General features: G+C 38.5%; 3 protein-coding genes and 1 pseudogene across 3 annotated transcripts; 1 reads left to right on the forward strand and 3 right to left on the reverse strand.

Annotated features, from left to right (window-relative positions):
* LOC104737739 overlaps positions 1 to 634 on the reverse strand; it is a 2,856-nt pseudogene extending 2,222 nt beyond the window's left edge.
* Positions 819 to 3,805, reverse strand: LOC104737740 (G-type lectin S-receptor-like serine/threonine-protein kinase SD2-2). The gene is made up of 2 exons (XM_010457993.2): positions 1,446 to 3,805; positions 819 to 1,359 (listed from the first exon to the last, which is right to left on the reverse strand). The coding sequence occupies exons 1-2, from the start codon at positions 3,548 to 3,550 to the stop codon at positions 999 to 1,001; spliced, it is 2,466 nt and encodes an 821-aa protein (XP_010456295.1). The 5' UTR covers positions 3,551 to 3,805; the 3' UTR covers positions 819 to 998.
* Positions 4,559 to 6,818, reverse strand: LOC104737742 (probable E3 ubiquitin-protein ligase RHB1A). Its single transcript, XM_010457994.2, has 5 exons — positions 6,664 to 6,818; positions 5,907 to 6,039; positions 5,326 to 5,701; positions 5,124 to 5,233; positions 4,559 to 4,905 (listed from the first exon to the last, which is right to left on the reverse strand). The coding sequence occupies exons 2-5, from the start codon at positions 5,967 to 5,969 to the stop codon at positions 4,876 to 4,878; spliced, it is 579 nt and encodes a 192-aa protein (XP_010456296.1). The 5' UTR covers positions 5,970 to 6,039; positions 6,664 to 6,818; the 3' UTR covers positions 4,559 to 4,875.
* On the forward strand, positions 7,857 to 10,016 carry LOC104737743 (calmodulin-binding receptor-like cytoplasmic kinase 2). Its single transcript, XM_010457995.2, has 6 exons — positions 7,857 to 8,247; positions 8,433 to 8,644; positions 8,782 to 8,950; positions 9,036 to 9,125; positions 9,228 to 9,529; positions 9,627 to 10,016. The coding sequence occupies exons 1-6, from the start codon at positions 8,004 to 8,006 to the stop codon at positions 9,843 to 9,845; spliced, it is 1,236 nt and encodes a 411-aa protein (XP_010456297.1). The 5' UTR covers positions 7,857 to 8,003; the 3' UTR covers positions 9,846 to 10,016.

Here is an 11,190-nt window from a genome sequence, read left to right on the forward strand (position 1 = left end):
AGCGATTTCCCAAAGCTTGGACGTTTCGACCAAACAGACGAGTTTTGCATCTCGCCAGCTTTGTATGGGAGGGAAATCAGCGTCTGCGGTGGTATCTCCGAGCAGAGTTGACGGAGCGTTAAGAAGCTTCGTCGTCTCATGCTGCTCTGTTTCAAAGACAGAGACTTTGACGAGAAGCGGAGAGGAAGGACCGCTATCGACGGCGTCATCAGCTGCTAAGGAGATGGTTTCTTGTAATGGTCCGGCAGAGGATGAGGATCTTCTCTCCTCTCTAACCGGGATTTCCATTTTCTCCGCTTGCGGCTATTTTTTTTCTAATTTTCTCTACGTGGGGGAGAGGTTTAGAGAGACAAGGATTGAAAAACAAAGAAGACAGCAGATTCCTTTTTTTTTTTTTTTTTTTTTTTTTTTTTTTTTTTTTTTTTTTTTTTTTTTTTTTTTTNTGGTTTGCCTATGATTCAGGTTAGCCGTGGAGAAGCAGAAGAGAAAATCTAGCATTCCATTAAAAAATTAAAAAGATTCTGAGTTTTATTATCACCGTTAATATAGTTAAAAGCTACTCACACGGGTTTATTGATTTGTTTCAAATCATACGTAATGATTCTCATCGAATACATGCTATAATATTTGACATATATGCCATTAGATACAGACATAATCCATGGTTTTAACTGCTAACGGTCCATTAAGTCAAGCAGTAGCTGTTAATTAATGGGTCCACTTTAGACAATAATTCATGCCTGGATTCACTGAACTTTGCTAATATGAAAGGAAAGGAAAGGACTAATGACTTATTAATGATATATCTGAAAATACGATTAGTGATGAATGAGTGAGTTGAATCTATGGTAATGTGACTCATGTCTGCTTTGACTAACGCTCATCCCTTTTTAATGGGAAATTGACACATAGCTTCAACAGTTCCATACAACCCTCTTAGAGAGCCAGAGAAAAAACATACAACATGTAAGACCGGCTTTGACCAAACTTCAAATTAATCAAGGAGAAGGTCTACCAAAAGACGACCGTGAGCCGGGGCTAGACAATCCAGTATTGAGATCCGAACATCCATGGCCTTCGCTACAGCTTGTGCCGCTCACTCCTCGATATGAATCCCCGGAGACTAGAGCTTGTATCAATTTAGGTGGTGGAGGAACCATCACCTCCACAACTCCTTCAAGCATCTTCACTACCGTTCCCATCGCTGGCCTTATCTCTTCATTGTCTTGTATGCACCATACTGCCACTGTGGCCATCCTCGTCACCTCTTCCGTGTTGTATTCTCGGTTGAGTCTAGAGTCAACCACAGAGTCCACGTTGCCTTGTATGATTTCACGCGCTGCCCATGGCGGAAAGAACCTAAAAAAAATGAAAGAATCATTGATTCAATGCTCTATTCTTTCACAATTGACTCAACATTACATCATTGTCTATTATATATATACCATTTTTCAGGTTCTGTCTCTTTCTCTCCCATTGTATCGCTATTGACAATGACATTTCTTCGACCACCAATCAGCTCGAGCAATGTCATTCCGAAGCTATACACATCGGCTTTTGTCGTGATGGGCAAACCTGATATCCACTCGGGAGCCACGTAGCCCCATGTCCCTCTCATTGTGGCTAGAACTCGGCTGAAGTCGCGGCCAAGGAGTTTAGCCAAGCCAAAATCAGACACTTTGGCGTTGTAATCGCTGTCCAAAAGAATGTTCTCCGGCTTGATATCACAGTGAATAATACAGTCCCTGCATCCTTCATGCAGGTAAGCGATCCCTTTGGCAGTACCTAGAGCGATCCTGAAACGGGTTTCCCAGCTTAACAGTTTGGGGCTTGTTTTAGACAAGTAGGAGCTCAAGGATCCTTGTGGCATGTAATCGTAGACGAGAAGTCTGTGAAGATTCTCAGAACAGAAACCTCGAAGCCTAACGAGATTGACATGTTGGATGTTGCCAATGGTGCATACCTCAGCCCTGAACTCGCTCTCGCCACTCCCAGGTCTTTCTAAGCGTTTGACGGCCACAAAGGTGGAAGCACCCGGTAATGTTCCTTTGAAAACCACCCCAAAACCGCCGTGTCCAACCTTCTCCGAGAACCCATTGGTAGCTACATGAAGCTCCTTGAAAGAGAAGACCTTTAAGTTCAGCACAGCGAACCCATCTTCGTCTTCCTTCCTCGTCTTCTTCTTCTTTCGATTCCTCTTCAACAGAATCATCAATGGCACCAACAGTGTAAACCCAAGAACAGAGATTGACCCGACAACGCTGCACAATATAATAATCGTTTTAGAGATGTTTCCCTTAGAATTCCCGTTCCTCGGAGCTCTGATATACAACAGATCACCATTAACTCCGGTCAGTGAGCTCGAATTCTTCAAATTAATCGGCGGATCAAGTAATATTTTGCAGAGATTCAATTTCTCATTGTGATAAAAACCAACACAAGAAGAGTTTCCTAGGCAGGTTTTGGCGCAGGAGCTCTTGCTTACCTGCAACCGCGACATCTTCACATCGCCGTCGTACCGCAGATCACCAACCGCCTCAAAAGTATCAGTCTTTTCGCCGGAATCACCGTTATCACGGCGGCATCCGTCGCTGAAATCATCAGATCTCCACGCAGCGTCGTTCTTAGGGCGGAAACCGCGTACACAGGCACATGGCTTGAGCAATTCGCCGCTGCAGAACCCTAACTGACCACAGAGACTGTAAACGGAGCAGGGAGTATCCGGCTGAACCCAGAACATGTTCCAGCTCTGCGTCTGCGGCTCCCAAGTGTACTGCCTCAGCAGGCCGTTGGCGTCGACCATGAACCGCGTTAGCATCGGCTCGGGAGTGACGATGTACCAAAAGGACGCGGCGGGAGTGTAAGGGTTAACGAAATGGAACCTGTAGATGTAGGGAACAGTCATCTCCGGCACGCCGACGAAGGCTTCTCCGGTCCAGTTCCCGGTGGACCAGTAAGGGGTGGTTCCTTTGTAAACAAGCTGGAACTCGTTGAAGCTTGGACTGAGCCTGAGAGAGTAAAAACCAGGGGAAGGATCGAACAGCGTCCGCCACGAAGTCATAGTGGTTCGGCCGATGACATTCATACCCGGAAGCCAAGTGTCGGTGGGATTGTCGAAGCTCTGCCAAACCGGAGAACCGTCGTCTTCGATCAAAATCAGATTACCGGTTTCAGAGAACCGGATATGGGTACCGGGTTCATTGTTATCAGTCTGCCAAAGGACGCCGTAGACGGAGTCTCTGACGACTAAGTAACCGGTGGAGGTGAGCTCGAGCGTGGAGGAGTCGGGATCGGAGACGGGTCGGATTCGATTGGCGACCCAAACGTGGGTAGGACTAGGCATAGAAGCATAGGAGATACCCAAATACCAATTGGAGGAACCATTATTGCTGAAGAAACCAAGCCGGAAGATAGATTTGAAACTAAGGATCGTTTGGTTCCCTTTGATGATGACTTTGTTTTGTGCAGTTTCAGACGGTGGAACAAGGAAGATGAGGAGAAGAAGAAGAAGAAGAAGAAGAAGAGGAAGATATGATGTAGTACATGGCATTGAGTCTTCTTCTTCTTCTTCTTCGTCTTCTTTCTTAGATGTTGTATTGTTTGGTTGGTGTTGATATTTTCTCGATGGTGATGATACTGATAGACATGGGAAACCTCCAAAAAAGCAAGAAAGCTCTTTTTATCTCTCTCTCTCTCTCTCTCTCTCTCTCTCTACGTTTGAAATGTAGAGAGAATTTTTGGAAGATTAAAAATCTGTAAAAGCTGACGACTTCTCACGGACACACGATCTTCAAAAACAAAAGTAAAAGAGAATTTTCACTCTCTCACATAAAAAAGGTTTTGGAACTATAGTCCCTACGCTAAAGTTACCATATAACCCTCTCCTCCTTATGACCACCAACGCCACCGTCAGGTCCCACCATCACAGCGTGATGATGATCACACACCAAGTCTTTTTTATTGCTTTTCATCGGTGACAATGTTCGACTTTGATCAGTTTAGTTAAAGAAGATGCCCGGAAATTTGTAATTTGTTTTTACTTAATTTATATTATGCGATCCAAATATATAGTTTTATTAGAATTCTTTAGGCTAAATTAACATGTTTTATTTCGCTGACGGAGAATGATGATGTACATAGAATTAAAAGAAAGAAAAAAAAGGGAAGGGCAGAAGAGGAAATAAATAATGGAAAACGGAGGTGGCAGACATAGTTGCTTATTAGTCAAAGCCAATGACCTCTTTTTCTCTCTTCTTCTTAAATGATTCCTAACTAAAGTCTTAATTATTTCTTAATTATAAGTATTATTTTAATTATTTTATACAAGCAGACACAAATGTATTTATTACCAAAGAATAATGATAAAATATCGTTCGTACGTACACAAGACAAGCCTTAACCGCATGTGGATCACTTTTTTTAATTTGGAATATTCATAATTTTCTCTTTAGACTATATGGATCACTTGAATCTCTCTCTTTTCTTTTTGAGCAACACAGCAATGAACACTACTAAACCATGCTTCATGCCAAGATAGATTCATGGATCAAGACACGAGTGAACATGATTTTGTTTTATGGAGATGCAAACAATCGAACAGCCGAATTGGACCTATGTATCTTCTTTATCACACACCAACAAAAAAGATACTAGGTAATATTTACAATTGTATGTCTATTCCATCCATATGATTGCAACATAACCAATTCGTCAAAAAAAAAAAAAATAATAACTAAGCAGCAGACAATGTGGACACCCAACAAAACAATTACGAGCCAGCAAGGACCAAAAAGAGATGTATACAAATTTTATGTAGTAGACTAACCAAATAAAGCGGCACACCTTCAATCTTTCAAGCCAGGGGATTGTGATATGCTAGTTCAAGCAATCATCAAACACAACTTCCTGTGTTAAATTGGGGAACCAAAAAAACATAATGTTAGTATGTTGTTGCCAATTGTGCATTTCTCTCCCCTATATACGCAAAAATCTTTCAGCAACCATCAATAAATTGATCTAACTACGAATTCCCAACTCTGTTTCCATTTGATTGCATTGGATACGAATGAATTGGTAAGTAACTTGCAATTCATTAATCATCATAACTCGAGCGGGAAACACACCTTATCACAGATAGGGCAACTATCGCTTCTTTCAATCCACTCCAGAAGACAAGAGAGGTGAAAATCATGCTCACACTTTGTCGTTAGTCTTGGATTTTCACCATCATAATCTGCATGTGATGAACCAAATGAATCATCATGGATTTTAATCAAAAGCAAACATTTTTATGAAATTGTTCATTCAACGATGTAGACTTCTTACCTTCAAAGCAAATGGGACAACATTCATCCTCCTCCTCTTCATCCACCAATTTCTTCCATCCTTTTTGATTTGAGAAATCTGATTTCCTCGGGGAAATAATGTCTGAGGTGTCTTGAGTTTTACAGTCTGACCCACCGAGATCTTCACATGTTGCTAGCGTTTCAAAACTGCTTCCACTAATCCTTCCTTTGCTAGATTCAGAATCTGTGGACTGTGGTTTCCCCAAAAGCAAATCATATGGAAGAGGAGCAGGAGCACAAAAGGTGTCAGGTATAGATGTCTCCAAACCTATATCAACCAAGAGGCCTGCGGTGAGTGCTGATCCCACAGCAGCTCGGGTTCCTGAAGGCCCAACCTCTTCAAAAGATTCTGGACACTGGCGTAACAAACTTTAGTAAATAGAAACATTGTGTCTACCTACAATATGTTCAGAAGACATATTTTTCACAACGATAACAGCTTAACCCCACAACCTCAAGCACAATTAAAAAGCCATAATGCTCTTATCCCAAATTTTGCTTTTAAGTAAAAACACGATTGACCAAAAAGACAAAAGGCAGATAAAAGATGGAGTAACTGACGTAATAGTAAACAGGTGTGCCAACAAGATGTGACTTCCTGGAGGAACAACAGCAACCTCCCATATTTACCAACTATAATAAAATACTTTAAGCAGACAAGAGTAGTAGTCCTTGAAGCATTTTTACAGATGCCCTGCAGGAAAGAGAACATAACGAATGAGTCGTCTTCTTATGGATGCAAGCAACTAAAGTACACATAATACAAGTCAAGTCATTATTAGTAAGCAAAATCCCAGAGAAAAATTGTATCATAAGAATTAAGAAACACAAACAACAAAGGTATCAAAATGCTTTTGTCTAGTGTGTTCGTTCCTCCAAATAGCTGAAAACTTGAAATTTCACAAAGAATGTGATTTTATATTCTAATATACCTTAAGGATTCAAGTCAATTAGTTGTAACAAAAAAAAACAGAGACCCGAGTAGTGACTTTTCAACTTTCGTCAAAAATCAATCAAATACAAGACAACCCATCTTCAAAGCCATTGATAATGGTAACTCTACCAATAAGACCTTTAAAACTAAATCCTTACACAACATGAAGACGATTCAGCCAAATCCCCAACACATAATATAAACATTGAAATTGAAAACTAAAATAACACAAACGAAACGATACCTGAACCCTAAAATTCGACGAAGCCGTAAAGACAATTATTAAAAAATAAATAAATAAAAATGACGAAAACAGATTCCGGGGAAAAAAAAAACTAAATATAAGAGACGGAATCGTAAACCCAGGAAACTCAGGAAAGAAACCTGAGAGAGAGAAGACGCCGGAGATTGATGCCTTCTTCGGTGATGAAAAGTGAAATGGTGGCGAAGGAGGAGAGGGGAGCTCTCTTCTTTTCTCTCTATACTATACTACTAGAGGCCGCTTAAGGCTCTCATCCTCATCGTTAATTATACTTTAACCACTCACACACTTCATTAATTACTCTGCCTAATTATCATTATTCTTTATATATGATGGGTATGACGTCAGTTACAGAGATGGGCTTATGTTATGAAACATGGGCTACAAACATTTTGGATCATGGCCCATTATTAAAAAGGTCAAGCCCTCTGTCACTGTCAGAGACTATTATTCTTTATTGATTGGTAAAGTGGGTCAAATATCATTCCTACTTCAACTGCTATGAATCTTCCATCCTAACCATATTAATATAGCCTAATTAATTTATATTAGTATTATATTTATTGATTGATTACCTTAAAATCAAAGTTACTTAATATTTATTTACCATTTCATATTTTAAGCCTACCGCTTTTAAAGAACGTATTCTAAAATCCTATGGGAATATCCAATGAAAAAAATCTAACTTAAAGTTTACTTTTATTATTGATTGGGTATATATATGTTCTGAAAAATACAAAATTTAATGCGATTGCGATTATTGCATTAAACAGAGAGGGTCTCGCATTTATTAATATGGTGGTCTCTAAACAGATACTAGTATCAGACGGATTAGATAGATTACGTCTGGCAATGAACTACTACTAATTATTATCCTCTATATTGTTTTTTTTTTTTTGCCGTAATTATCTTTTGTTGACAAATCAATTTCATTATTCCAAACAAAAAAAAACATGCTTATAAATTTTCTTGATGTTATATACTTATATATACTATTTGCTATCATGTAATAGCGAATAGTATATCTGATTTGTCAAAATGTACAGTATATTTGGCATAATAATAATATTATGTAATAACGAACCGTTTTGTCTTCTATTTTTTTTCAAATTCTATGTTAAGACAATGATTACAAATCATGAGACTATGTAATAGAAAAATATTAGGGGAATAATAATTATACGCTTAATAATCTAAACTTGTCGGGGTTTGAATTACTCGTTAATTAGAGAACGTCAAGTTGTATGTATAGCTGGAGCTGGCGGCAATAAATACACACCGAAAAGGAAAAAAAAGAGAGTCTTATGAAAAATAAATAATCAACGCAGAAGAAAGAAAGAAAAAAACAAAACAAAACAAAAAAAAGTATTTGTAAGTTGAAATTGTAAAAGTCAGTCTCTTCCCTTGTCCGCTATTGTTACGACGTTTCACTAACGAAACGAGGGCTCTACGTAATTTTCCGATGCCCAGTCGTCGGAGACATAGCTACACCGGCGGATCTTCTCCTGCTGCAACCGCTTCTTCTTCTTACAGCATAACGAGTTCTATCACCGATCGTTCCTTCCCTAGCCCTACACCTACCCCCACCGACAAATCCACTAGCTCCGTCGCCAGTTGGATCTCCCGCATCTTCATCAACTGCTTCACTCCTCCCGATTCCGTTTCCTCCAAAAATTTCAACGATTCTAATAAGTCCTCTTCTTCCGGTATCTTATCTATATTCCTCCAAGGGTTATGATATATAGCTTTTTTCAATTTCTGTATTACTCGTATAGTTGATGTTTTTTTTTTTAATTTCACCGTTTGATATATCATAACAATTGATGATATTATTTATTTATTGGTCTTTGTGTATGTGTTAATGTGTGTGTATACTCTGTTCTCTGTACAGAACATAATAGAAGGAGCTCAACTGGAAGTTTGCAGAGGCATAATAATGGGAATGCTAACGAAACAGAGCATTCAAGATTCACCTTCCATGAAATCTACGACGCTACCAAGAACTTCTCCCCATCCTTCAGGATCGGCCAAGGAGGTTTTGGCACTGTTTACAAGGTCAAACTTAGAGATGGCACTACCTTTGCTGTCAAACGGGCCAAAAAGGTCTTTGATCTTCTCTTCTTCTCAAGTCTTTTTTTCAAAATTATTCTGCTAGCTAAATTACAAAAGAGAATCGATCACCATATATTGTTACTCAATTAATTATAATATGATGATGAAGGGTATATATATGTATGCAGAGTATGCACGACGACCGTCAAGGTGCAGAGTTTAAGAGTGAGATTCAGACCTTGGCTCAAGTTACACACTTGAGTCTGGTCAAATATTATGGATATGTGGTGCACGATGACGAGAAGATTCTCATTGTCGAGTATGTAGCCAATGGAACTCTCAGAGATCACTTGGATTGTGAGTACTTTCTACTCTCTCTTTTCATAAATAATATTTCATTACAATTCGAGCAATGTTTTTGAATGGAGGAGGCTCTTTGTAGGCAAGGAAGGAAAGGTTCTAGACATGGCCACTCGGCTAGATATCGCAACAGATGTAGCTCATGCCATTACCTATCTTCACATGTATACACGTACGTATGAATCCTTCTTTCTCTCTTTAGTTAATTTCTTCCATGTCAGTTACGTTGTACTTGTTCTTAATTTGACTCATTTGTTTTCTTGATGTATAATAGAGCCACCTATCATCCATAGAGACATAAAGTCTTCGAACATTCTCCTCACTGAGAATTTCAGAGCCAAGGTTGCAGATTTCGGTTTCGCAAGATTAGCTCCAGATACCGAATCAGGAGCCACACATGTCTCAACACAAGTCAAAGGAACCGCAGGTTACCTGGACCCTGAGTACTTAACAACGTATCAACTCACAGAGAAAAGCGACGTCTACTCCTTTGGTGTCCTGCTCGTCGAGATTCTCACAGGTCGACGTCCCATTGAGCTTAGCAGGGGACAAAAAGAACGCATCACCATTAGATGGGTAAACTAAACATTATCTAAACTACTATGTATCTATATATATATATAGTACTATGTGACTCGTGTTTTGATTCGTTTAATGGTCGTGATTTGATCAGGCGATCAAGAAGTTCACGAGTGGGGATACGATTTCGGTATTGGACCCGAAGCTAGAACAAAGTCCAGCGAACAACTTAGCATTAGAGAAGGTATTGGAGATGGCGTTTCAGTGTCTAGCTCCTCATAGAGGTTCGAGACCAAGCATGAAAAAATGCAGTGAGATTTTGTGGGGAATTCGTAAGGATTACAGAGAGCTGCTCAACACAACTAGTCTTTGAGATTCTTCTCTACTCTATGGTTTAGAAAAAAAAACACTATCATTACTCATTATTTTGAATATTAATTTGTCATATTGCACGATGATTCTTGTACGAGAGAATTGTTAATTTGTAGTAATTGTTTTCTTTTCTGAAACTTAATAATACTAACCTGTATGTGATATTAATAAATTGGGTTATTACCACACACGTTACTCTAAATGAATGATTCGCTAAAAATAATATTTTCGGTCAACCTAAATCTATAGCCATTACAACAGCATGTTGACATAGATAATAAGGCAAATAAGAAAAAAAATCCTTTAAGATAAAATTTTATAGTATTAAACTGTTAATTAGTAGAATTGTCCTCATAAGGTATATTATGCATCTATCACTGTCTTAACTCTTAGTCTATATACCTTAACAATTTAATTTCTTGAGAATAAAAATATGGGGTAAAGTGTTTCGTTTCAGACGAAAATTGTTTGTTCTCAAGTCTCAAAGATTAGCGATAAACCTTTTTATTNATACTCTAAATGAATGATTCGCTAAAAATAACATTTTCGGTCAACCTAAATCTATAGCAATTACAACAGCATGTTGACATAGATAAGGCAAATAAGAAAAAAATCCTTCAAGATAATTTTTTTATAGTATCAAACGGTTAATTAATAGAATTGTCCTCTTAAGGTATATTATTATTATGCATCTATCAGTGTCTTAACTCTTAGTCTATATATCTTAACAAATTTATTTTTTAAGACGAAAATTGTTTCTAATTGTTCTCAAGTCTCTAAGATTAGCGATAAACCTTTTTATTATCTATAGGTGGTGTGAAGTGGTAGTTTTTTAGCTTTTTGAACACATTGTAGAAGGCTTCGTTTCATTGGAACTTTCCTTTGATCTTAAATAATTAGTAAAATGGGAGGCATTTGTCAGTCGACTTTGAGATGGAGCGATTCAGAGCCGTGATTTGGCCAGTCAATCGTTAAACTTCTTTAGCAATCTTTGGTGATGGCAAATCGATAATGGCTTTTATTTCTTTTGGGTTCGCTTTGATGCCTCGTTGAGTTACCAAATAGCCGAGGAACTCGCCTGACTTCATTGGAAAGGTACACTTAGCCGGGTTTAACTTCATATCGTATTTGCTTAAAATGTCAAAGCATTACCGAAGGTGGGTGATATGCTCGTTAGCGTGTAGCGACTTGACGAGCAAGTCGTTGATATTTATTTGCATTGTTCGGTCAAGTTGTTCTGCGAACATCTTATTTAAAAGAATGTTTATTTCCTTCATCCTTTACAATGGAGATTACAATATATTTAAAGACAAATCAATTATCAACAAGATTGATCTGCCTAAGAT

The sequence above is a fragment of the Camelina sativa genome, chromosome 13 (assembly GCF_000633955.1).
Source record: "Camelina sativa cultivar DH55 chromosome 13, Cs, whole genome shotgun sequence".
Classification (NCBI taxonomy): Eukaryota; Viridiplantae; Streptophyta; class Magnoliopsida; order Brassicales; family Brassicaceae; genus Camelina; species Camelina sativa.

Excerpts from the sequence above, each read along its gene's own strand:
- LOC104737740 (XM_010457993.2), bottom strand. The coding sequence starts at position 3,550 with ATGCCATGTACTACATCATATCTTCCTCTTCTTCTTCTTCTTCTTCTT. Across the intron at positions 1,360-1,445 it reads GAGACAGAACCTGAAAAATG|GTTCTTTCCGCCATGGGCAG; the intron begins GTATATATATAA and ends CATTTTTTTTAG.
- LOC104737742 (XM_010457994.2), bottom strand. The coding sequence starts at position 5,969 with ATGGGAGGTTGCTGTTGTTCCTCCAGGAAGTCACATCTTGTTGGCACA. Across the intron at positions 5,702-5,906 it reads GCACACCTGTTTACTATTAC|TGTCCAGAATCTTTTGAAGA; the intron begins GTCAGTTACTCC and ends TTGTTACGCCAG. Across the intron at positions 5,234-5,325 it reads TTGTCCCATTTGCTTTGAAG|ATTATGATGGTGAAAATCCA; the intron begins GTAAGAAGTCTA and ends CATCACATGCAG.
- LOC104737743 (XM_010457995.2), top strand. The coding sequence starts at position 8,004 with ATGCCCAGTCGTCGGAGACATAGCTACACCGGCGGATCTTCTCCTGCT. Across the intron at positions 9,126-9,227 it reads CTATCTTCACATGTATACAC|AGCCACCTATCATCCATAGA; the intron begins GTACGTATGAAT and ends GATGTATAATAG. Across the intron at positions 9,530-9,626 it reads AACGCATCACCATTAGATGG|GCGATCAAGAAGTTCACGAG; the intron begins GTAAACTAAACA and ends TGATTTGATCAG.